We start from the raw sequence: 26,499 nt of genomic DNA, 5'->3' as shown, positions 1-26,499 counted from the left end.
TGCCTCCACCCCCATTCCTGGCCATGACATGGGGGCCCTGGAGCAAGTTGGGCAGGCAGAGACCTTGCAGAGAGCAGCAGGGCAGGGAGCTCTGCTGAACTTCCTGAATGGCAGTGAGGCTGAGATGATGGATGTGTGGGAGCTGGAGAGCAGCGAGCATCCCGAGAGCTCAGCAGCAGCATCTGGGCTGCAAGGCTGCTGGGGAAGTGTAGGAGGGAAGGGCAGCAGCAGAAGGAATGAGGGACTTGACACAAGCAGGTTTGGACATGCTGCAGAATGGCTTTGTGGGGATTTGGCTGGAGATCAGTACTGGCTGTGAGACACGTTAGGGGCAGGGAGAGAACAGTGATCTAAACCCACTGCCATGGCATCCAAAAGGCCAGGGGAGGCAGTGGCACCCCAGAACACCTTGATGTCAAACATGTGGATGCCAGCTGGGAATGTAGTCGCATTTCCAGGGAAGTGAGAAGGTGGGGAGAGCTTGGAAATGTGGGACATGGTCTCTCCCAGTTCCCTTTGCATTCCCCATCCTGTGCCAAGCTGCTGCATCAGTTTGACTTTTCCTACCGGGTCCCAGTTAAGAGCATTGATAAAATTCTTGAGGCATCAAAGGGGGCAAGTGTGGATGACTGATCTGAGCACTGTGTTCTACTCTTTCCAGACCTCCTTGCTGTGCTCCACTGGCGGGGAAATGAAGAAGAGACAATTGGGAAAATCTTTAATCCCCCGTCTGCGCAAGGCAGGAATTCCCCTGTGGGCAGTGCTGCTGGGTCTGTGCACAGATCTCCCCAGATGGAATTGCAGGAGTCCCAGGAGATGAGGTAAGCCAAGGTGTCTGCTGCTCTTCACCTCACTCTTCCCATCTCCTGTGGTGATTTTGCACAGTCTCCCATGTATTTAGGCAAACCTCTGAATATTCCGCATTTTGCCCATCCAATGTCAAACCCCAGAGCAATGCCCCAAGAGCAGAGGTGGTGCTGGGGAAGAGGAGGCAGGGCTTCAAAGTGTCTCAGGATGCGTCCCCAGCTGGACTTGGCTGTTATTTCAGCCAGAGCTTGGCCAGTTCTGTGTGATTCCAGCAACTGAAAGCTTAAGGACAATAAATCATATTTGGGTTTATGTGTTACAATTCCTCCTTCGTCACAGTGACCATGCTAAGAAGGTTTGCCTCCTTGCATGGTACACCCATATGTTTTTTTGTCCTCCATTTTCTCCAGGCCAAGACCCAGCAGCAGCAGCCAGGAGAAGACCCCGGAGCATGCAGGTATGTACAGGGCACGTCTGTCCTAAAATGATCATTGGGATCTTGACACAGAGGTGACACTTGGAAAGCTTTGATAAAACACATTCATTTAAAGATATCTTTATATTAATTTCATTTTCTTGATGGGCTCAGTGGACTCTCCCAGAGCCCAATGACTGGGAGTGTTCTCTGGCGGTGCAGTGAAAATTCCTCCAGTGTGAAATGCTGAGTGGCAGGAGCTGGAGGGATACCTTGGCTCCTGGATGTGCTGTGCAGGAAGAGGAAACATTCCTCTCCTTCTTGCACATGCCTTTTATCTCCCTGCAGTCTTTCTTGTGTCAAAATTAGAGTAGAAAATGAAAGAATTTAGTATGAAATGAGAAATGTTTCCACTCCTTCCTCCTGCTTTTGAAGGAGTAAACCATTCCTTGAGGTAGTTTCTGGTCTGAACCCTTTGAGATTTGATGGAGATTCATGGATTTTTGGTCTGCACTTGGGTATTCCTTGTTTTGCACTGTAAGGAATAGGCATACCTCCTATGATGGAAAGTCCTTTTGAATTTTCCAGTGAAGGAGAAGGAGACTTCCAAATGGCTGCAGGCTAGGCAGGGTGTGAGTTTGTCATCCTCTGACAGCACAAGCCCAAAGCCACCTATGGCAGGTTCCCAATGACAAATCTCTTCCCTGACTGTCTCTGCCTGTGTCAGTGCTGCAGGCTGAGGCTGGGAGAGGAGATGCCTCCTGCCTTGTCCCTGTCCCTGCCTTGCCTGATCCCTGACAAGTGGAATTATGCCAGACAAAATGCAGTCTCTGGCGCAACTGGGTCATCCACTGCTTTCCAGCTGTAAGCCTCAATGACACTGTTGTAGTTCCTTTGGCATCTCTGGTTGTGTAATGATAGGAGAGATGAGACTTGGAGAAGTAATTCTGCTGATGCAGAAAAAGGGATCAGATCCCCTGGTCCCTTTGCTCAGGGTTTGTTCTGCCACATCCTGAGTATGGCACCTTTGGAATAACTCCTTAATTGTGTATATGAAACTGCAATGCTTACTGCAGCTAGGCAGCGGTAGTCCTCAGTAAGTAAATGACATTTTTTCTGGATTAATTCTGGACTATAAATCACTTCTGTCATTCATCCTTTCCGGTCTTTCTTTTGTTACTGACCCAATCATTCTGCAGGGTGATAGAATCCAGTTTTAAGACAGGTATACCTCTCATAGTGCTTGACTGCTACATGATTTTATCCTCTGTGAAACCATGTGAAGAATTAGTTCTCCTAGTTCTACCAGCTCTCTTGGGGAGTGTTTCAGAATGACCAGCCATTAGCTATTTCTATTAAGGACATTTTGAATTGTCAATATCAGCCAAGATCAAAATTATTTTGAGATAGGTCATGTTTATTTGGGTTTGGATGTCTCTGCTGAAAAGAAAGCAGAGAATAAACCCCTGGAACAAGGAAGGAGAGCAAAAGTGGAACTTTTGGATGAGCACTTTGTTCCCTGCAAATACAGGATTGCAGAATACTGGGCACATCTAATGAGGAAAGCAAAGCTTCTTTTGCTTCCAACACGTGGTGCCAGAGATTTACAGGAACCTTTGCTTCCATTCCCAGGCCTTCCACTGAGTCAGGCCAAGGAGACAGATCATCCCAGCAGTCCTGGTCTTAGGAGTGACAAAGAGTGGAGGGACAGCTTTGGAAAGGTAAGGGATAAGAACAGGGATGAGCAGACTTCCTTTCCAGTGGCTGTTTAGTGCTTGGCCCAAAATGCCACTGAAAATCATAATCTTCCACTCCTTGGGGGATGGGGATTCTCTTGGGAATGTATTTGACAGCTACAGAGCAATTGCTTGGCTATTTCCAGTAGTGCTAAGGTGACTGGTTTGGAGATGGTTCTAAGGTCACGCCAGAAGCATTCTTTATGTGCAAAGGCTGGTTTAGAGAAGTTCTGAATGGCAGATCATGCTAGACATCAGTGAATGTGGGAGAAGTGCATCCTTGGATGCAGAGAAACAAAGACTCTAATATTGAGTGTAAGCAAGGCTGCAAACTAAAATGGGAGAGTTTGCTTTTTCCTGGTTACCTTTGTGGCTGTATCTCACAGCCCTCTCATTCTCAAGTTTTCTGCTCATTAACATCAGCATTTGTGCAACTTGTTTTCACAAGACTCCTCCTTTTGGTCTGCTGGCCTCAGAGACCAAGTCCTTCAGAGCTGAGTCCTTCAGAAGCCAGGAAGTGAGAAACAGCTGCAATTCCTGGCCATGAGTGTTAAGCAACAGCCATTCCACCTTCTTGCTGGGTATTGCACATGGTTTTCATTCTTCTGCCAAGGCCTGTAGGAACTGCACTGCCTGCTCACTGTCGTGTGAGCTCTTCATCTGTCTTGGAGCACTCCTATGACTTTCATGCTTCAAGCAGGGCTTCCTGACATAGGTTGCAGTTGCAGCAGTGTGAGGTTGTGGCAGTGAAGTGTTCCACCTCACTGTGTGTAATTGCCAAGGTGAGCATGGGAGACATTCCTCTGAAACTATTGGAATGGATATGGAGCTGCATGGAAGACTGTGGCACTCTGTGCACTCTGTGCTCCTGATGAGATGTTGTGTCTGCTTGGTGTGTCTCTGCTTACAGTCTGTGATGTGTTTCCATTGCACCTAGACCCACGCTGAATTGTGCAGATTGGCTAAAGAGAACTTAGAGCTGAAGAAAATGGAGATTTTGATGGAAGAGATGAAGAGGAGACAAAATGAAAAATCCTTGCAGCTTCCTCCAGAGACATTTGAGCCTGGAGATGCAGCTGAAGCAAGTAAGTGGTGGCTACACTTGTAGTGGTCCTTTTTGACCACTTGCTTGCCCTTTGCACAATGTTGCAATCAGACTGGGGGGGCTGTTCTGCTTGCATCTGAGTAAGAAGCTTGCATTAGGATTTAATTCTGTTTCCCAAAGAAAAATAGAGAGACATGAAGTGTCTTGCCCATGGTCTCATTGAGTCAGTAACAGAGTATTAGCTTCCCACCTCCACTTGTAAAGTCTTTCAGAGTAGAAAATTCTGTCTTGCAAAGTACACTGGGGCTTCAGAATCTCTCCTGGAGAGCAGCCTCCAGGGAAGGTGAGGCCAAAAGGATGCTTTTCAACCAGGCTGCAACCTGGAAGGAACTAAATTCCATTCCTTCTGATGAAAACACCAGAGATCCTTCTCCTGCCGCTCCCTGCTGAGGAGCTGGCGCTGTAGAGCTGTGCTGAAGCCCCAGGCAGTGCTTCTGCTGTAGCCCCAGGAGCAAGCAGCGTTCCCAACGGAATCCTGGCTGAGGGGCTCAGCCTCAGGGCCGTGAGCGCTGCCCGAGGGCGGCAGCGGGGCCCTCAGGGGCAGCACTCAGCCCGAGGGCATCACACCAGGCTATCTGCACTTTGGTAACTTCCCTGCCTGCCTCTGGAACAGGAGAACAAAAGCAAAGCAATACTGGGTTTTCCTTGTTTCTTGGGAGAAGCGTCACTGCAGTTTGCTTTTAAACTAGAAGAGGGCAGATTTACATTAGATATTAAGGAGAATTTTTTTTTAAATGAAGGGGCTGAAAAGCTGGCAGTATTTGCCAAGGGAGGCAGTTGTTGGTCTATCCTTGAAGGTGTTCAGGGCCAGTTTACGTAGGGCTCTGAGAAACCTGATCTAGACGATGGCCCTGCTCACAGGGGTTGGATAGATGGTGGTTAAAGGTGCCTTCCAGCCCAAACTCCTCTGGGATTCTGTGATCACTGTCCCATGTTAGTGTGCCATTGTTATACTTGAAGTTCTTTGGGACAACAAAGTGATGTTACCCAGCTCTAGCAACTTCTCTGGCCTTTTCCATCATCACCCCGTCCAGCACTCTCCACATACAAGCTCCTCTTTGGTGCCTGCAGGCTTCAGCCTACCACCTATCAATGGCACAGCTCCCAGTGTACAGAGAAAAGACCCTGGTAGCGCCATGAAGAAAACGGTCGTGAGAAAGCAGGACACGGTGCCCTTACAGCCCAGTACGCCCACCCTCCCTGGAGATGGCAGCTTCCCACGCAGCTCCTCGGGTAAGCCTGCTCCGTGGCAGCATTTTCCTGCAGGGGTTTGTCCTTGCAAAAGGAGCATAAACTGCCTCCTGCCTCAGCCAGCACAACTGGGATCTTGGGTCCATAGTCTGTAATGAGAATGAACAGCAAATCTACTTTGGAAGTACTGCAGCTTGGTAGTCTAGAATATTTGAAGTCAATGGAAACAGAGGCACTGTCAGATGTGAAGGGTCAGGTGTGGCTGTTCCCTGGTTGTTGCTCCCTGGGGACTGAGCTGGGCCCAGCAGGGCTGGGTTCTTCAGGCTTGGCTTGGTGCTGTCACGAGGCAGCTGCAGGTCTCTCCTCAGGGACTTGCCGAGAGCCCCGGTCCTCAGGGCTGGGGGAAATCAGGGTGCTGAGACAAGAGGGGCACCTGAGGGGTTCCCTGCTGGGCTGGCCAGTCCTGCTGTTGGCACTGCCTGGCAGGGAGTGGGAGCTCTGCGGCCTCAGGAACCTGCCGCTGGCTGTGGCACCTGTGGCACTTGGAGCTGGGGCTGTGGGGCAATTGTCAGGTTTAGCCTGGAGCTGTGCCCAGCTGGAGAGGCTGAGAGAAAGCAGGGAGCCCCAGGATTCAGAGAGCAGGGAAGTCTCTGTCCCAGTGGCAGTGTGTGCCAGAGGGAACCCTGGCTGGGAGATGGGCTGCAGGCCGCTCCATGGCGGGTGCCTTGCCCGGGCCTGCAGCGCCCATGGCCGACCCTGTCCTTGCAGAGACCTCGCAGACAGCCACTGGTGCCCTGCGCCGAGAGGAGCCGCTCCATGGGCACAGGCAGAAGGACAGAGCCTTTTCAGACCCACAGCAGGCCTTGCAGGAGGCACTGTCCTTGCTGGGCAGCGACGACTGGTAAGAAAGGCCCCATCACTCTGTGTCCCTCTTGGCGTTAAGGTCGGTCAGAAGAGAGTCTTGCTGGTGACCCTGAGCCCCGAGAGCCCAGAGGGCCAAAGGGCACTGCTGAAACCACTGTGGAGCTGTGAGAGGATAAAGATGGAGAGCAGCCTTTTCTTGGCCTTGCTCTGCAGCACTGCTCCAACTGCAGCAGGTCCATGCTGTTTCCTGGCTTTAGCTGCTGCTCCATGGAGCTGCAAAGGAAATGCTGAGGGAAGAGAGAAAGCTGTGGGATGAGATGCTTTGCTGGCTGAAGGCAGAAGCAGGATGGCAGCAGTTTTGAGTGTAGAGATTTGGGTGCCTTGGGCCACTGGCCCAGTGGGACTGAGTAAGATTCCTCTCTGCTCCCACTGCTGACAGCAATGGCAGGGACTCCTGCATGTGAGTCCCAGAAGGTGCTCCAGGCAGCTCCTCTTTTTGAGAAATGGACTGAGTTATGCCTTCAAGTCCCTCTTCCTGCCAGTACTCCTGAAGGGCTCATGGCAGAAGAGAAAGAAAGAGAAATAAAATCCTCTGGGAATCTTGCACTTTTGCAATTCAACTTTTCCTTCTCAAGGAGTCATACGGGCTTGAGATGTTTTGTCAATACTCACAATGTGTCCCAAAACTCTACACAGACAGAAGGAGGCCCAGAGGTGATACCCTTCCAAATGTTAGGTGATATTGGTTGTCTTTTTGATGTCTGGGTTAGCATCCACTCACTGGTGGATGCTTCATTCTCACAGGGATAAGCATGAAAAATTAGCCACGTTGCATCTCCTTGTGCAGTCTCCTTTGCTTTGCCCTTTCTATTCTGCTTTCTCTTCCCCATTTCTCTTTGATGCCCTGGGAGGTGCAGAGAGCTTCTGCAGGTGTGGGGGTCCAGATGACACTCAGGGGTGCCCATGGGATCAGTTGCCAGCCCTGGCTGCAGCCCTGATACCTCACACACCTTCCTGTAGCTGAGGGCCTGCACAAAGCAAGTGCTGAGAGATGGAGTTGTTTGCCCCTTTTCAATAACACTTTGCTGTTGTGGGCGTTGTTTTAGGTCAGAGTGTTCTGGGAAAAGCCAGAGTTTTAACAGTTCTTGCCCAGGGGTGGAATCTTAATCTTCTGGGACATCCTGCTGCTTTTTTGGGGAATGTGTGAGGTGGAGTGGGTGACACACAGGCCTCGACTGTAGAGTGGAAACTCAGCTCCAGAGTGCCAGTGCAGACTCTCAGTGCTGAACTGCCTGCTGGGGCTGCCAAAGAAGGAAAATGTCCCAGTAACAGCCTAATGGGACTGTGTCTCAGGGAGAGGTACAGGGAGGTGACAAGAACCAGCAGCATGGCCTGCCCTCACAGCTTCTAGGAAGCAGTGATGGCAGAGGGACTTAATAGCAGAGATTTTCAGAAAGGTCACAAATGAAGACTCTGAAAGCCCTCTCTTTGCCTCTTGGATTTGTGTATGCTTTTGACAGCCACAGCATCCTGTGGCAATGTGTTCCACGATTTCATTAAGTACTCCTTGAAAAGCACCTGCCATGCTTTGACTGAGCTGCCAGCCTGGTGATTTCAGAGGGTGCTGCCAAGTGCTTGGGTAGAGAGAAAAATCAATCTTTTTTGTACTTGCCTTTCAGGGAACGGAAGAAGAAGGGACTCTTGAACATCACACTGCTGGCTGAGTCCCATTCACAAGTCCTGCTCTGTCGACTTCGTGAGATTTGCTTGGCAGTTACCAGAGAGGTGAGAACATTGCTCTGAATTGTCCCCCATACTTGATATACAGCTTGTAGAGTAGAATATGTGCTTGTTCATCTCCATGTGTGCTCAGGGACTGCCTTCATTTCTGGTTTTAGACCTTCTATTTCTAGTGTCTGTCAGCTATCTGTAGGATCTGTGTGTACATGTAGCTGTATTTATTGGCAGGTCAGGTATCTGACACTTGTCTGTGAGTGAGGTACCATTATAATGCAAAGCAGAAAAGAGACACTAATGACATGATATACCAGAGTCCCAATCTCTGCTCAAGCTGTAATTGAACACTGCAAATGAGTCTGTAGACCTGAGCCTGTGTTTTCTGTTTTCTGCCTGGGTGCTTCAACTACAGGTGTTGCTTTTTTGAACAGGAGCATCTGACTGTTTTATCTTTATGCCTTGTGCCTTTATGGTTTGAAAGCATATGGTTTCTTTATTTTGCTTCTATGTTTTTCAAATAAAAGGGCCTAAAATCAAAGCAGTAGACATTATAGAAGGGTTAAGTGGAACACTTTAGTGAAGCCTATTTTTCATGCCTGCAGTAAGAAGGTGTGTGGCCAGAAAGTGGTGCCAGAGTAAGTGCCTTTCTGTGCTTGGGCTCTTCTGCTCCTACTGTGCTTTTATACACAGTGGGACGTGTTGTGATTTCCTGGGAGTTTTGTCTAAGGAAACTGGTTTTCTTTGCAAGGTGATGCTTATGTTTCCCCCTCATGACTTCCCCAGGTGACCAACCTCCGGTCCAACGTGTCCTGCTCTGCAATTGTCACTCTGGGAGAGCTCTTTGCGATCTTGGGGAAGGACATGGACTCCGAGGTGGATCAGATTGCTGCAGTCCTTCTCCACATGTTGCGGAATTCCCCAGAGTTTATTCAGAAGGCAGCCTGTCAGAGCCTGGGCATGATGGTAGAGAACGTGACTCCTACACGAGCAATGACTGCTCTCATGGACAATGGAGTCAAGTAGGTTCTTCTTCTTTCTGTGACATTCTTGACCTTCTAATGTGTGGGTGAGGGAAGGGATGACAGAGAGTACAGGAATGGTGGAAGGGAAGGGCCCTGTATCCTGCATCTTCTGTGGACTCAGTGACTTGATTCTCTGATCAACCTCATTTCTCCTTTCTGAGAAATAAGGAGGGTACTTGCTGGGGCATGGAGCACATCAGGGAGAATGTGCTGGCTGTGGTACAGCCCACACAGCAGGTGCAGCTCCTGCCAAGAGGAGTCTTGTGTGACTGTCCTGGCCTTAGAGCTCTGCTTTCTATTCAAACTGATGTTTCATGTTAGCCCTGAGACGATGAAGCACTTTCCAGGCACCCTCACTGGCTGAGTGCCATGGGACAGCTGAAGCAAATGCTGCCTTAAGTGTTGGTGCTGGGCCTGATAGTTCCCAAGAGACAGTCTCTAGAATAGGACAAGCTGTCTGAACTGACTGACACCCTTTCCTCAGCTTTGGAATAGGGTAAAACACTCAGACGTATCCCTTGCCAAGCTTTGCAAAAGAAACAGGCTGCATTGCTGGGTGTTCCTCAACTTCACGGCCCACGGCGTGTTTTCTCTGCATTTGTGTTTTCCCAGGGGTCTGCAGATTTGGGGATGAATGGGTGGAAAGAGCCTCATCCTGCTGCAGCTCTGGGTAGTGGGTGCCCTCTGATGGGTCAGCACAAATTGTCCTTAATTTCTAAATAATTCATATGTAACCTATTACTTTAATCTTTCTCCAAGTAAACTTCGGGAAAGAAATTGAGCATCCGATAGTGCAGGGAGACTGAATGCTTCCCTTTTCTATGCAGACAGCCCTTCTGTACAATGCTAACTTTGTGTTTATCTGAGGACAGAACCTTCTACAGGTGTCTGCAGCTGCAGGGAGAAGCCAGGCTCCTTCCCCCAGCAAGGACAGGGAGCAGGCTGTGGCCAAGGCCTGTGCTGCTGCTGCTCCTTCTCCCTGTGTCCCAGGGTTTGCTCTCTCCTTCCCAGGAGCCGCTACGTCCCGGCACGGAAGTGTACGGCCCAACTCCTCCTGTCCTTGATGGAGAAAATGGGAGTCACGAAGCTTGCAGGCACACCCAGGGCTGAGAGGCTGGCACAGGTGGCAGGGACACTTGCTCAGGACAGTCACAAGGACACGAGGTAATGATCTTCTTTCACCTCCTAAAACAGGAAAACCGTTTTGTGTTTGGCTTTAAGCTAAAACCAGAAAGAGTGGAAACTCAAGGCAATAATAAGTGACCTCACAGTGTGGCTAAGAGGCATAGAATCATGGAATATGCAGAGTTGGAGGGGAGCCATGTAGGTCATGCAGTCCAGCTCCCGGCCATGTGCAGGACAGCCCAAGAGTCACTCCATGTGCCTGAGAGCATTGTCCAAACGCTTCTTGAGCTCTGTCAGGCTTGGTGCTGTGACCACTGCTCTGGGTTGTCTGGGGAAATGACTGTACTGGGTAACCTGAGGTTGGCAGCAAGGAGCATTGCCTTCCTGTGACTTGAAAGATTTTTACTGAGATCACAAGAGCTCTGATTAGCCAGTCCAACAGTTTTGTTTAGCCTTAGGTGCACAAGAGAAAGCCAAAGTGTTGGCTAATGTTCATCACTGAAGGATCCCAAACATCTGTTTCTCATTAACTTAAGACTTCCCTAGAAATATTTTAGAGGTCTTTAGCCAATGTATTCAGTCTTTCTAAACCTCTTCTGCAGATTTCTAGAGTGCTATTATCTGTGGCTCAGTGACCTCCAAATTTCTTCTTGAAGAAAATTGTGGTTTCCTAGTGGCAAAATCACCCCAAGCCACCAAAATCCCCTTCCTTTGATGATGAAATTCCCATTAATAGCTGCCAAGAACACCAGAGCAACTAGCTGCCCATGTGTATACAGATAGTATAGAATAATCAAAAGCAAGGATGAGGTGTTTTGTCCTGGCTTCCCTGCCAGTTAAAGAAACGAAAATGGATGTGCAAGGGCAGCAGAACACTGCTAATAGGCTCTGACAACAAAGCAGATGTGTTTCCCTTGTTGCCTGGGATCCTTTGATCCCACAGAAGCACACCCCCAGTTTCAGAGAGAAATGGTATTTTTCTGTTGGCCCACTTTCTCCTCTTGCCTCTTGTGTTCAGCTGACAGCACTGTGCAGTGTCAAGTGAGGTAAATCTCCCTCTTTGCTGAGTCTAGGTAACACCTTCTCATGCAAACATTGCACCCGATGAGTTTAAGGCATTAGCTTCTTCTGTTAACACTCTTCCTTTGTTCACTTTTCTTTTGTTTCCTTCCTTCCTTCCTTAGGCATTATGGACAGGAGATGGTGAAGATGTTGCTTAGTAATCAAAAATTTAAAAAGCTTTTGGAACAATCTCTTTCCACGCATGACCTGGAAGATATCCTGAAGAGAATTAAGAAGAAAGTAAGTGCTTGGCAGGACAAATGTCTCCTTTGTGCAAGTATTGCCACTGTTAATAGGAGATCCAACACATCCAATGTGTCTGTATCTCATTCCTCTTTTGCTGAATCATTTTATTCCTGAAAATGAGCTGTTAATCCTCAGCGTGTTCTTCTGCAGACCACAGAGGAACTGTATTATTAGGGGAAAAGTGGGGTTTTGAATACTTTGAATATGGGTCACAAAGAGGAAAGGGAGAGAGGAGAAAATGGGTTTACATTCATGTGTAAGCCCCCACAGCACTCTCCCTACCCTGCCCTCAGTAAAGCAATTAAGTGACAATAGTGCTTCTGAACTTAACAGAGTCTTTGCAAAAGAGACTCTAAGTCTCTTAGTAGTACCAAGAAAATTTCCAAATATACAAAAGATGTCCAAGTCAATCCTAGTTACTACAATTATTGTCTGTCTTTTAGGAATACTGCCCTGCTGTCAAGCCCTGTGGAGCTGGAAGAAGCTTGGTAAATTCAGCAGCATCCAGTGGAAAATCATTTTTTTGATTGGGAGGGATTTTATTCTTTTTATCTACATTACAGAAGGGAGTGTTTCTTTATGCAGGGGCAGGGAGAATAAGTGTTGAACCAAATCAACTTCCAACACAATGGGCCCACCCCCAAAGAGTCCAATTTTTTCTGCTGCTTCCTTTAAGACCACTCATTGCCTACCAGTTTGCATAATTCCCATTTATGGTCAAAACTCATAAATTTGGGATTTTAGACAGCAGCTCAGTATGGTAGCACCCATAACCTGCCTTGGGCTACCAAAAACAAAGAGTTGGCATCACTGAATCTCTGGTCTGTTTATTTCTGTAAGTTAGGAAATGTTTCCCTAGGCCTTGGTAGCAGTGATCCTGGTTCTAACTGGTGTTTTAAAGAGGGAATTTCCTAGTTCTATTCTAAAGATTGATGGGGTTTCTCTGTGTCTCTGTAGGGGATGGAAAACAACAAGGCTGAACTCCCACCTGTGCAGGAGCCAGTGAAGAAGAGGAATGAAGGCTCCCAGAAGCCCCAGGCCACATCACCTCCTAGCAAACGGTACTGAGCACTTTTGCCAGATGTGACAAAGCCCATGACAAGCTTCACATGCCTCTTCCTCAGGCACATCTTTCTGATGGAGATGACCAGTGCCAAAGATTGTTTCCTTTCCCTACAAATGCTCTAGGATAAAAAATATCTATTTCTGCATTGTGTTGAACACAGTTTCTCTGGAGGGCTTTCCACAAAAACTGGGCGACAAAAAGTCGCCCATTGCTTGCAGTTCAGATGATCCAGTGCAGTGGCAAGGGCAGGGCTGTGGAGGCTAGGAGAGGGCCAAGTCTCTGCTGCCTGACTTGAGACAAGTAAATTCAACCAGGGGTTTTTTTCATCCAAGTGGAGTCCTTTTTAGATAGGTGTTTTAATGAGAAGTCCCAGTCTAGAGGCAGGATGCCATTCCTCAAACAAGCAGTTCCCTTCCATGAGGTTTTGTCTAGATGATTGTTGGTTTTCTTACCCTCAAACAGCAGTACCAAGTTTGAGTAGTAAGGAGCAAGACAATTCCTAAGCCATTTTGGTTAACAGGTGTCTCAAGGTGGACTTTTTGTCTTGTGATTCCTGTCCTTCCTACAGTTTGCTTGATGGACAGTGTGTTTGGTTTATTTCCCCCTGTGCTGCAATCAGCATTTAAGACAGGAATTTGGTCCTTGCTGTCTCGCCATGCCAGTGGCAGAGCTACTTGTACTGTTTTCCTCTGACAACATAGGGGATTTATTTAACTCTGTCATGCTCAGCAGTGGCAAGAAAGTAACCACATGCCTCAGTAGCATAGCTAGCATCTTCCCATTCTCATGGAAGAGACAGGTTGATCCAAGAGGATTATTCCCAGTGGGTTTGTTACGCTGTGCATCTAGTTTCTAGGAAAGCAAATGAAATGTGAGTGTAGTTCTGGGAGATGTCTGACTTCTGTTTTTCTCTCTGTTACTGATTTTCTGGATCATTTAGCTATGCCCCTGTTCATCTGTTCAGATGCATCTGAGCTACTTTTGCAGATTGTCATGCCTGGTTGTAGAGACACTTCTCCAGAGCGATGAGTTTCCTTATTATAAGACACACACGTCCCGTATGAGGAGGCATTTAAACTTGGAAGCAGTGTCTCTCTTTCCCCACAAAGCAACGTGGTCTGTGTGTCTTAGAAGCCATCTGAAGATAGATCAGATGCATCTCATCCTTGGTTTTCCTGCGTGAGCACTGGGAGAATGTGACTTGCAGATTGTTTCCCATAATGATTGTCATGAGGTCCACGTTGTTCTTCACTTCAGAGCCTCATGATTTTCTAGCTTGAAACCACATCATTAGGAAAGCTCCCCAAGATGTTTGGCTCACAATTAACTGAAGGGATTATCAGAAACAGATCCTAATTTGACTTTGTTTTCCAGGGCAAAGTCTGCCACTGGTGGATGCCGCCTACACCGTGCAAGAGCCCAGGTCACATTACCTGCATCTGTGGAAGAAAGGGAGCTGCTCCAGAAGCTTTACCATCTCCTGGAAGCCAAGGCGTTCCAGACACGGATGGAAGGAGTGGCACTCCTCCTAGACCTGTCCAAAACCAGACCCCAGCTGATCTCCACTAACATTGTCCAAGTATGTAGGATATCTTCATTGCTCCTTTCATTTAGCTCTTTTCCCAAGCCTGCAGAAGTGAAGTTAATTCAGTGTGTCTTGGCACTATATCCTGGCTGTTTGGGACAGACTGGCCCTTCTTATCCAGACAAATTAATTGAGCTCCAGGCTTCAGGACAAGTTATTTCAGTCCAGCTGTATTTGTCTGGCAGGTGCCTATTGCTGCTGTTCATCAGATGATGGCAGAATTTTCTGCTGGTGTAACCTCTGCTGTCTCCTACTCCCAGTTGGGTTAAGTGGAGGGAATTGAGCCATTGAAGACATGGCAATTATTCTCTAGAGAAAAAATGGGTTTGCATGGGGAAGAGAAGTATCAGGCTGGGTTAGTTTAAACAAAATGTTTTTAAAAGGATACTTCTGTGAACTCCATCTTGTCTTGCACAGGTAAAACTCATTTCCATCCTCGTCCCTGTTCCTCTTGGTAAAGATGGTGCTCACCCTTCTTGGGGGGCCTTTTTTTCTCTTTGGAAAGGAAGAAAACAAATAAGGACAGATCCATCCCCTCTCCTCCCAGTAGCTGCTTTTCCCCTTTTTCCAGAAAAGTGTGCCTGATAATGTGGCTGTCAAGGGACTGAACCTGCTGGAATGAGAGCTGTACAGCACATTATATTTCACAAGTCCACCTGTTAGTCAGAGCAATGGTCTGGATCCTGGAAGAGTTGATCTGAGCCCTGCCCTTCTCCAGACACAGGTTCTGAGACAGAGAAAATAAAACTTAGATCTCCTCCAGCCATAGTTTAGGCGAAATCATAGCTGCCCTCAGTACTTGAGGCAACTGTATAAAAAAATGGGCATTGTAAACATCTGCTTCCATACTTGTAAAACAAAGGTAGTCTTTTGAATTAATAAATGGAATTGATTTAATGATTTATAGGTGGAGAGAAACACCATAGGAACTTTTCTGTCCCTACCCAAACCTCTTAAAAACAGATGAAAATCTTTCAAGCAGCATGAGGTTGTGCAACCATTCCAGTGTGTGGCTCACAGGAAAACAGTGAAATTGTGCAAGCAAGGGCTGACCTGACAGAAAGGATCACTTTCATCTTTAGATTCCTGAGTGCTCATTTCTACATTGCCTCTTCAAAAAAGGTCATTTTAATCAAGCTTTCATGTTGTTTGTTCTCTTCACAGATGTTTGATTATTTTGGCCTGAGAATCTGTGACACACATAAGAAAGTGAAGCAGAAGGCGCTGGAGGCGCTGGCAGAAATCATAGGACTGCTGCAGGATGCCATGAACCCATTGATGATCCGTTTGGTTGAAGGCATAACAAAGAACCTAAACTCAAAGGATCCCGGGGTTCATGCTGCAGCTATGACGGCTCTGGACCAATCTGTTGTGCATTTAGGTAAGGCTGAGCCCTGGCATGGACTCTCCTCACCTGTGTCTCTGTCTCTCCGACACAAGAGAACGCTGAGTGCCTTGGTAGCTGTTGCTGTCTGTGGAATGCTCCAGCTGACACCCACCAGAAGCTGTGCAGGTGCAGTCCTTATGCACCATCCCCAACTGGCTGGAATGTGCAGCAGCATTTCCCAACAGTCCCAGGAGCCCTTGGCTCTGTGCTGCTGGTCTGAAGAGCAAGTCCTGGACTACAGCTGCAATTCAGAGGCAAAGGGGTTTTGGAGTTTGCTTGGGCCCCGTCTGACTTGCCAAATGAACAGCTTTGCTGTAGGCATGAAGGGACACCGGCCCATCAGAGCTTCTGCACAGCAGCCACCTGGAAGGCTCTACATTATAGGCAGTAGCTGCCTGTTTTCCACCTTTCTTCTTTGTCTTCTTTTTTCAAAGGAGAACATAGGATTCATCAAGTTCATTTCTTTATAACACACGGGTCAAAATCCATCTGTCAATGATGCCTTGTTCCACACGTTGTTTTGCATGGGACAAGAAGGAAATGGCAAATACCTATAGAGGCAAGGGCAGCTGTAAATTTTTCTGCCACACAGATTGATGTCAGGTCTGAAAATGCCACACTGGGGGAATATGGCTGAACAATGGAGTGTTGAAGAGGCAGGTCTTCAAGGGGAGTTTCCACTTTCTCCACCTCAGCTGCTCTGCGAAGTCATGGACTGCCTGACTCAGTGCCTTTCTGTGTCCCAAGTATGGGCTTCTTCCTTTTGGCTCTGGGATGCAGAACCTTTTCACTGCTTCCATGTGACTGAACTCTCAAGGACCCTGATGTGAAATGTTTTAACGTAGCTCCTGATAGAGCAGACAACTTTGGATTTACAAATGTGAAAGGAGAGCTTTTCTTTTGGCATTTTAAACACTGACAAGTAGGCTGGAAGGAAAGAAGAAAAGGATTCAAAAATCAGCAGAAATGGACTTTATTGTATAAAATGGGGTTGCCCCTGCCCTTTCCCTCACCACTGTTCTCTCTCCTATGCCCTCAGAAGAGTGAACAGAAACGTGTGTTTCACTTGTAGATGAAGTATCACTGATGAAAGAGCTCTGCCACCAATGGAGACGACTGAGTGGCCAAGCTCTGCTGGATGTCACGGAGCGTATCACAGGTACGGCCTCCCCTCCTAAGCCAAGAGGTCTCCTGTGGGAGCTCAGTACATCACTCCGGATGTCCAGAGCTACCGAGACAACCCTTGGGGGGCTCGGAAGCCCTGGAATGCTGCCAAAAGTACCTGGTGGCTTGACTTTGATCCTTTTAAAGAAATGACACCTGAAGGTGAGGAGATGAGAAAATTTCATGTCTAAATAGAGAGGGGATGTTATTCACTTGTTAGAACTTAAGTTAGAATGCACTGTACAGGGGGGTTTTATGTATTGTACAGGGGGGTCTAGAATTCTGTACATGGATCAGGAGTCCCAAGATGGAGGAATTTGGGCGTGCTCTGTCCTTCTTCTTTCTTCTCCTTGGCATCCATGTTCAGGATGATGTTGGCATGTGTGGATTGGTTCATAGAAAGAGTACACTTGCCAACAAGGGCAGAAAGTATTGGGAAGTAAAGGTAAATATCGAATACGTAATTTTCATTATAAAAGAGACAACCGCCTCGTGGGCGGGGGAGAGTGCCTTTGGCTGTCCTGCTGAACAGACCTCGGCTGGACAGACAGAAAATCTTTGTAGATAAGAAATAATAAACTCGACTGAAGACCGAAAGCAAGAGTCCAGACTCCTTCTTCGAGAGCGCGGCCTACCCAGAACCACTTTTTCCCGTGCTGGGGCAGAGACAAGCAACAGCCGACCCCGGCATCTGGCGTCCCTGGGTGGGCACGAAGGGGGGCCCGAAGGTGGGCATGAAGAGCGACAGCTCAAGCGGAGAGCCGAAGAGTGAGCTGCAAAGAGAACACCCAGGTGGGCAGCACCCGAGCGGGCAGCTCCCAGGCGGGCAGTTCCCGGAGCTGGACTCATTCCCAGGAGAGCACTGATAACTCCTTGGGAAGGCAGCCAGAAGAGTCTGAAGAAGCAGCAGCCAAAGAGAGAACACCGCACTCCACTTCTCCCGAAGAAACCTCGTATCAGAACAGCCCGGATCAGAATCGGAAAGGCGCCTCCGAATCCATCTCCTGTGACCTGCTGGACGGGAACCGGGAGCCTCCAGACTGCTCTGACGACACAAATTCGGTGAGAAGGTCAAAATTAAGAAACATGGGGAACACACTCACACAGGAACAAATAGAAACATTGTCAGCCTTACAAGGTGTGACAGAAGCGTACGCAGAGGGGGTTTCTAAAAAGGAGCTCAAAGAGTTATTATTGTGGGTCAGATTTAATTATCCGTTTGCAGAAACACATGTGTTGTTTGAGGTGGGCTTTTGGCAAGAAGTTAACAGACATTTATATTTTTTAGCTGCCAGAAAGGAAGAGACGGCTTTCAAGCTGTTATCTCCAGCAAGAATTATGTTAGAGGCTATCTCTGCAAGGTGTCGGAGATCAGCCAGGGAATTAGGTTCCACAACTCCCACAAGGGCGGGGAAAACAGAGCATGGCTCGGTGCAGAGATTGGCTCTGGTTCCAATTGGCCCGGGGGGGACAGCTCCCGACGGAGAGGAGCAAGGGGAAAAGGCACTGCTTTCAGCCCTGTCATCCCAAAGTCCCAAGAGACCTCCAAAACGCCCTGAGACCCCAGAAACTGAGGGGGGTTCAGGCTCCGATTCAGACGCGAATACAATCCCAACCCCAGAAGAGCTAAGATCTTCACCCAGCGAGATCGAGGGGTCGGGGACGATTGTTCCTGAATTTCGAATCTCGGGGGACGAAGGGGCGGGGGAGGCGGAAGAATCGGGAAGGGGGGTCCGCGGGGGATTGAAGGGGGATGGGGAAACGCTTTCTCGCGGCGGCGCGGCGGCGACGGCGGCGGTCGCGACCGGCGGGGGGGGCGCGGAAGCGGTGGGGAACACGAGTTTTGGCACGGGTTTTGGGGGACCCACACCGGGGGTGGCGGCCTTGGCGGGCGCCGTGCCAAATATGCACGCGGGGGGCGAGACACGCGGGACATCCGGGAAGGGCTCCCAAATCACAGCGTCCACGTCAGACGCGGGGAACAAGCTCAGAGCAGCCGCGGAACTCCGAGCAGCACCCGTAAGTAGACGTAGGGGACGCACGGCGGTGACGCAGGACCCGGAAGTCGAACCGCGGTGGTCAGCTCGCATCGCGGAGCAAACACGGGCACGGGCGAAGCAGGGATCGCACACACGGGTACGGGGTATGGACACAGCATCAGAGAGGGAGGAGTCGGGGACAGACACTGGGGAGGAGACATCAGAAGGGGAGCGGGGCGGAGACAGTGACGTCAGTCCAGGGGAGACGGGAAGCATTCCCGAAAAAGCGCACACGCGAAAAGTGCGGACGGAGCGCGGTCGAGGGCGGGTCCGATCCTCGGTGACGTCCCAGGCGAGGAGGGGCCGATCTCGGGGCTCCGTATCCCGGGGCTCCACCCCTTCTCCGGTTCCAGTTTCCTCGATCCCAACCCCTGTGGTTCAGACCACTCCCATCTCAGGGCGGTGCTCAGGTGTTCAACCTCCATTGCTGGCTCAGTCAAAATCCGTGCAGGCTCAGGTTCCACAAACACAACTGCTGCAGCCAATCGATACGGCTGAGGAGCCGATCGAGCTCGTGACGTCATCGCACCTGTCCAGGCAACCCAGTGGGGGGATGACCGAAATGCAGGGCAGAGCCACAACGTTATCTCGTGGCAGGACTGCAACCATGCAGCAGTTTTTTCCAACAACATATAAAGGGAAGGCAACATTAAAGAAAACAGTACCACAGTTAGAACTTAAAGATACATTATACGAGGATCAAGGGCAAGAAGAAGACGTGATACGAATCGCAGCATCAGAGGGAATTCCGGCAAGGATGTTTTCAGCAGCAGAAGCAAGAAGAGGATATATGCCATCATTTGATGCGATGAAAAGGATGCAGACACAAGAATTTCAAATTCCTTATTTAAGTCCAGGAGCGAGGCCAAAGACCTCGAGTCAAAGACTGTTTGAAAAACAATCACTGTTGACATCAAAGACTCCACTGTGCATGCAATTGCCAAAAGAATTTCTACAGGAAGAAGAGGAACAACCAATGAAAATGGTGGATTGGAAACAAGTCAAAAAAGAACTGACAGAAGAAGCTTTGCTGCAAGGATCAGGAGATCTGACAATGCCAGTGACATATGATGCGCAGGGGCAGAATCCAAGGTGGGAGAGATTGAATCACGATGTGATCAAAGACTTAGCGAGAGCTGTTCAACGCAATGGACTGGATTCACCATACTTTAAACAGCTCCTGAGGGGGACATTTAATATGTATGACCTGACGCCATTTGATATTCGAAGCCTTGTGTCAATGATTCTCACAGACACGCAGAATCTCATCTGGGAAAGAAGATGGCGAAGATATCTCACAGAGCTGAGGAACAATTATCAAGGCGGGCCAAATGCGAACCTCACTGAAGCACAGTTGGCAGGGGATCCTCCAGATGACAATCCAGCAGAACAAGCGGTACGTCTTCCAAGGCGAGTGTTGAATGACATCAAGGAAGCGGCGCGGAAAGCGATCTTGCAGATCGCTCCAGCAGGAGTTCCAGATGTCCCATTTTCAACCATCAGGCAAGGTCCCACAGAACCATATTCATCATTCATAGATCGACTCACGCAAGCGGTGGATCGGCAGGTGACCATCGAAGCTGCGAAGCGACCACTCCTGGAAAGTCTTGCATTCGGCAATGCCAACCCGGATTGCCAACGAGTCATCACTGCAATGCCAGGAAGACCATCCTTGGCAGAGATGGTGGAAGCATGCAGCAAGGTGGGAACGCCTCAGCATGTTGCGTCGATCGTGAGAGATGAATTGAGAGGAGAGTGGGAAAACCAGCTGAAAGAACACTCGGGAAAACGATCAAAAGAAGAGATGCTGGACAAAATATTTCAACAGCAGAATGAAATTCTTGCAATCATCAAAAAGAAAAACAATCCACCAAGAGAACAGTGACACAAGCCTTCAAAAACAATTCTTACAGATCTAGAAATGATGGCGCAAATCATCATCAAGGGGAGAACAAGGTTGTTGACAATGGCAGGACGAGAATTTTCAATCATTCATTTACCATTGAAAAAAAATTATTTTAAATGGCCGATGCAGAAATAAAAAGATTTAATAATTGCATTGTTAGCTTTCCCAGGAACTTGCACAATTCATTTTCCACAACACAGAGTGCTGCAGTCACAAATATGTTACAGAGCAAAGCCAAGAATAAGTGAAGAACCTCTGGACGGGATCACAGTATTCACGGATGGCTCAGGGAAGACACACAAGTCAGTGATCACATGGGTGAACTCAGAAACAGAGAAATGGGACTCGGATGTGAGGATGATTCAGGGTTCTCCACAAATTGTGGAATTGGCAGCAGTCACTCGAGCATTTCAGTTGTTTGAACAACCTCTCAATTTGATTACGGATTCCGCATATGTCGCGGGGGTAGTCAGACGCTTGGAAGGTTCACTCTTGAAAGAGGCCAACAATGAAGTATTGTATTCATATTTGGTGAGCATGAAAACTTTGTTGGAAAATAGGGAACATGAATATTTTATCACACACATCAGAGCTCACAAAACACTTTCAGGATTTTTAGCAGAGGGGAATGCTCGAGCAGACAGGTTGACAATGCCCATTTCACATTGTATGTGTTGAATTTTCTAAATAGTTCATCTTCAGAACCCAATCCTCCAATCTTGAGACATTTCTCAAACAGTTCACAGGCAAGATTAAGGGAGAATCCTTTAGTTTTGGTCAGAAACCCAGAATCAGGACAGATAGAAGGTCCTTTCAAACTAATCACTTGGGGCAAGGGTTTTGCTTGTGTTTCCACAGAGCAAGGTCCGAAGTGGGTGTCGGCACGACACGTGAAGCCGTTTCGAACGCAAGAACAAAAGAACACAGATCCCGGAAACAGAGAGACAAGTACTCAGACAGAGGAGGAGACTCAAACTACAAGCAATAATCTAGAAGAAACAGAAGAATAAAAGACTTTGGGGGTTTTCTGAAAAACTTTGGGGTGGAAAATGGTGATATTTAGTCAGAAAGGTGGGGTGATAAACTTTGCAATGTTCATGTGTTTTGTTTCATTGCCAATGGTTTTGAACAACAAAGCAAATTTACCAGTCAATCAGCCAAAGAAAAATGTTTGGGAAGCTTTAGCCCAGGCAGCAGATTTAGATAGCATTTGCCTGACGCACTCCAGACCAGGGAGGCCATTTTCAGCATGCATGATTGGATTGCCAGTGAGTGAATGGCCAATTCCAGGACACACTGCAATCGAGATCTCACAGGTCGTTAAAGATCCTGTGAATGAATGGTATACTTGGACACATTCTCTTCCTGTGGCTTCTTCTGAACCTCAGGAATTGGAGATTTTCGGGTCCATGACAATGAATGTATGCATGAAATTTGAAATTTCAGGTACAGCAAAGCCAAACAAAACTATTGATGTTACTCCCAGTCATGAATTCTACAGAAATGCGTCAGCCTGGTGCAACAACACCATGGTGACAGACAAAGGGTCACTCCAAGTCCCAGTGCAACTGCCAAGGGGATTCTTTTTGATTTGTGGAGACAGGATTTGGCATGGTATTCCTGCGAATGCCAAGGGAGGTCCATGCAGCATTGGAAGAATTTCAATGCTGATGCCAGATTTAAAGATGCAGAGAGAACAAAAACATAAAGAAAAAAGATCTTTACAGTATTTCGATGAGAATTGTGATGACAGGGTTTATACTTGGAGCAAGGCAAGGAGAATTGCGATAGCAATTTTCTCACCTCAGGCAGCATCAGGAATTGCTTTGACTCAATTGGATCGTATGGGTTGTTGGCTGAGCAAGCATGCTCAATCAGTCTCTCTTGCACTGAATGACATGTTACAAGACATAAACAGTGTAAGACAGGCAACTCTGCAAAACAGAGCAGCAATCGATTATCGTTTGCTTGCTCATGGCCATGGGTGCAAAGAATTTGAAGGAATGTGCTGTATGAATCTCTCCGACCATTCCAGATCAATTCATGAAAATATCGAAAAAATAGAGGAGAGTGTGAAGAAACTTGGCGAGATCACAGGATCTTGGATTGAGGACATGGCAAAGTTTTTTGATCTTTCACCTTTGGGAAAAGAAATTTTAAAGATAGGGTTTCAAATTTTGGTGATTCTCATAGTTCTCTTGATTGTAATCCCATGCATTCTTTTGTGTGTGCGGGGTGTCATGAGTCGAGTTGTAAAGAGGGTGCTTTTGGTGCAAACAGAAGGGGGAGATGTGGGAGCTCAGTACATCACTCCGGATGTCCAGAGCTACCGAGACAACCCTTGGGGGGCTCGGAAGCCCTGGAATGCTGCCAAAAGTACCTGGTGGCTTGACTTTGATCCTTTTAAAGAAATGACACCTGAAGGTGAGGAGATGAGAAAATTTCATGTCTAAATAGAGAGGGGATGTTATTCACTTGTTAGAACTTAAGTTAGAATGCACTGTACAGGGGGGTTTTATGTATTGTACAGGGGGGTCTAGAATTCTGTACATGGATCAGGAGTCCCAAGATGGAGGAATTTGGGCGTGCTCTGTCCTTCTTCTTTCTTCTCCTTGGCATCCATGTTCAGGATGATGTTGGCATGTGTGGATTGGTTCATAGAAAGAGTACACTTGCCAACAAGGGCAGAAAGTATTGGGAAGTAAAGGTAAATATCGAATACGTAATTTTCATTATAAAAGAGACAACCGCCTCGTGGGCGGGGGAGAGTGCCTTTGGCTGTCCTGCTGAACAGACCTCGGCTGGACAGACAGAAAATCTTTGTAGATAAGAAATAATAAACTCGACTGAAGACCGAAAGCAAGAGTCCAGACTCCTTCTTCGAGAGCGCGGCCTACCCAGAACCACTTTTTCCCGTGCTGGGGCAGAGACAAGCAACAGCCGACCCCGGCAGTCTCCGAGGGAGTATTTACAGGGAATGCCAGTGAACAGACAGTAGAGTAGCTCCTCCACATCAGGAGGTGCTGAGCTCTCACTGGGGCCCTTCTCAAGTCCCATAGTGGCCAGTGTCTTTAATTGCATTTCAACTCAAATGAAGTCCAGTTTTTGAATGGGTACCATAACCCTTTTCCTGCTTAGCCAAATTGGTTTTGGGTACTTTCAGGAGCTCTTTCAATGTTGATGACTGCTGGTGGATTAACAGCATAGAGGAAATGAAGTTTCTTCCACCACAGAATAGTAAATGGCTACTACATAACAGTTTGCCTGACCAGGAAACAAGACTGGTCTCCTGAGCATTTCAGGTTTTGATCTTTCAGCCAAATCTGCCATGCAAGGAACCTGTTGGTAGTCACTTTCTCTCTGTGTTTGATATAGTTCAGTTCAGAAAATGAGTAGAGAGCAGATTCCAGAGGCAATGTGAGAAAACCCTCGTGTTTTGGCTAAATTTCAGTCCCCTGTGTAGCCTTTTTCTCTCTCTATGCCCCTATTTCAGTGCACATTTTAGGAAGAAATGCTATTAACATTGGGAGGGGAAATGCCATTAAAATGTGGAGATGCTCAAGTGCCAGGGCAAATGCCAGGGCAATGGGTCTGGGTAATTCTCCAAGACACCCTGAGGTTTGAAACAGCTCTTTGTTGGAAGCCACAAAAGCATTCCACCAAAGACACCAGCTAGTCTCTGGTGGTTCTCATCCAGCTGTCAAGTAGCAGCCATCTCTGGTGGGCTGGAGTTTTGAAGTGTGTTCTAATACTGCCCTTTGCTGTGGGCCACGGAGCAAAGGGGAGAGCCAGATTAGACTTTTGGCCCTTGACATCAAAGTTACAAAAATGGAATCATTGCTTTTATTAGAAATCTCTCAATTGTCTCTCTAGGGTGCAATTCCAAATCTTCTATGTGGGTTTAGACAACTTGTAAATGGAAATAGTAGGCAATTTGACGTTTCATTCATTGTTCATGCAGACAGAAATTGTGCAATAATTGAGTTAAGGTACAAAGTCTGCCACAGGTACAAGGCTCTGGTTGGAGATATTAGTCCCGAGGGGCTGGTGGTTGTGTTTCAAGGATGATCAGCGGCTTTGCCCATTTCTGTGTCGTGGGGCTGTGTGTGCTGTTTCACTGATCTTGGCCCAAGAGGCTTCCAAGAAGCAAGAGCAGAGGTAGATCCCTGTTTGCATGGAGGCTGGTGGGTAAGCAGCTGTGTCGCTCTCCCGGCAGTGCTTGTGGAATGGGCTCATGCCAGGAGCCCTGAAGCGGTCGAGCGCTACGCCCTGCCCGTGCTCTGGTCCTGCCTGGAGAACAAGGCGCTGCCTGTGCGAAGCGCCAACGTCTGTGCTGTGGTCACCAAGCTGGCCTGTGCCCTCTGCGAGGCACTGGGCAGCCAGATCATTAAGTTTGCTGACAGCACACCTCCACACGTGCAGGAAAACCTCAACAGCCTTCTGGGCTGGTGAAGGTTTGATGTTCTCCAGAAAGCGGACAAGTTTCTGAGCTGGACACCACCGGACGTGACTTTTCAGCTGTGCCAGAAATGACAAAATACTAAGGAAGGGTGTGCATCTGCCCCCACTCTGTTATCAGCATTGCCCTTCCTAGTCATGACATGGGGGGCCTCAAGCAGACTGATGACAAGGTAAAGATGAAGTATGGATCAGCCTCAAGTGAACCTAGACTGAGGAAAAGGTGAAGACTAAGCATGGATCAGCCTGAAGCAACTGCAGACAGAGGACAAGGTGAAGACCAAGCATGGATCTGCCTCACACAGAGGTGAGGTGGGAGCTGGGCCGCTCTCTGTTGGGAGGAAGGGTCTTGTGGCAGCCCAGAGAAGCTGTGCACATTGGCAGGGAACATTGGCTTGAATTACACAATGGCTGTGCACATTGTGCCCTGCATGTGCCCTGCAATGAGCTGAGCTGGTGGCAGTGCCCTGTGGAGCTGTAGGGCTGCTCAGCTGTGGGGCAGGGAGAGGAGCAGAAGGGTGCATGTGCAGCTGAGCCATTGCTGGAGAGCACAGGGCTCTGGGCTCCCTGCTGTCCCAGGGCTGCCCAGAGGCCAGGCTGTTCCTGTGGCAGCTCTGTGGAAGTGGGGCAGGGTTTTCCTCTGGTCTGCTTCAAGTTGCAGCCAGCAGGAGCATGTTTCCCTGTGCAGCTCTTTAGAAATTTCCAAGGAATCTGTCCCATTAAATACGGAGCTTCAGATGCTTTAGGTTTGCATTCCAGGCTCTGTTAAACTTTGTGTCTCCACAGATACGACTGGCTACAGTCTTTCCAAGAAGTTTTCTCTGGACATTTCTGATATTCCCTTACCAAGAAAGTCCTTGCCTCCAGTCCAGAAGCGCTCTTACCTCCAAGATCAGGAAGAAGCTGCCAACTGTCCAAAGAATGTTTCAAGAATAGGATTTAGGCTTTAGGATTATCAAGAAGAGGATTCATTAAGAATAGGATTCATCAAGAAAAGTATTCATCAACTATAGGATTCATCAAGAATAGGATTCATCAACTATAGGATTCATCAAGAATAGGATTCATCAACTATAGGATTCATCAACAATAGGAGTTAGGATTTTGGAATAGGTTTAGGCTTCATAGTTGCAGATGTATCTATGTTCTGATAGCTTTGAATAAATGTGTTTGATTGTATATTTAAATTTTGATGACATATTTTAATTGTATATATTTTATTTTGATGATTTAAAAAAAAACTTAAATGAATCAATTAAATTTAAATAAACCAAAAGAAGAATGTGACACCAGGATCTCCTGGAGATTATGGGAGTGCAGTGTCTCACCACATCCTTTCTTCACTGGGCCTCTCTTCTTCCTCTTTTGCCATGTTTTCTTTGTGTCACTTGTGCTGCTGTTTTTAACTTGTCATGACAACAGGGCCACACATTGACATGTTTGGGGGACAATGGATCCAAAAGATCCTGTATGGTCAAAAGTTTTCTACCTAGATGAGTTCTGTGCTCACCAAAGGCCTGAGCAAAGAAACAAAGAGAAGTGTGCCCAAATGCCAAAGCTTTGCTCCTTTGCAATCTCGCACAG

General features: G+C 47.9%; 1 protein-coding gene and 1 long non-coding RNA gene across 3 annotated transcripts; both read left to right on the top strand.

Moving 5' to 3' along the window:
• The first annotated feature begins 756 nt into the window (after window positions 1-756).
• LOC135291734 (TOG array regulator of axonemal microtubules protein 2-like) lies at window positions 757-26,045 on the top strand. Of its 2 annotated transcripts, XM_064406003.1 has the most exons (17): window positions 757-821; window positions 1,218-1,264; window positions 2,855-2,943; window positions 3,896-4,043; window positions 5,135-5,296; window positions 6,023-6,155; window positions 7,798-7,903; window positions 8,639-8,874; window positions 9,889-10,041; window positions 11,187-11,304; window positions 11,754-11,798; window positions 12,268-12,371; window positions 13,751-13,955; window positions 15,126-15,342; window positions 16,421-16,507; window positions 24,674-25,222; window positions 25,702-26,045. In XM_064406003.1, exons 1-16 carry the CDS (start codon window positions 793-795, stop codon window positions 24,907-24,909), a joined length of 2,115 nt encoding a protein of 704 aa, XP_064262073.1. In that variant the 5' UTR covers window positions 757-792; the 3' UTR covers window positions 24,910-25,222; window positions 25,702-26,045. The 2 variants fall into 2 exon arrangements, with proteins under 2 accessions (XP_064262073.1, XP_064262074.1); XM_064406004.1 differs by lacking the exon at window positions 9,889-10,041.
• On the top strand, window positions 16,522-23,316 carry LOC135291736 (uncharacterized). Its single transcript, XR_010354463.1, has 2 exons — window positions 16,522-17,574; window positions 21,316-23,316. It is a non-coding gene; the product is annotated as an uncharacterized LOC135291736 (long non-coding RNA).
• Window positions 26,046-26,499: the final 454 nt, after the last annotated feature.

Source organism: Passer domesticus, unplaced genomic scaffold (genome assembly GCF_036417665.1).
Source record: "Passer domesticus isolate bPasDom1 unplaced genomic scaffold, bPasDom1.hap1 HAP1_SCAFFOLD_109, whole genome shotgun sequence".
Lineage (NCBI taxonomy): Eukaryota > Metazoa > Chordata > Aves > Passeriformes > Passeridae > Passer > Passer domesticus.
The sequence above is the reverse complement of the archived record's forward strand: the minus strand, read 5'-3'. Positions and strand labels throughout refer to the sequence as shown.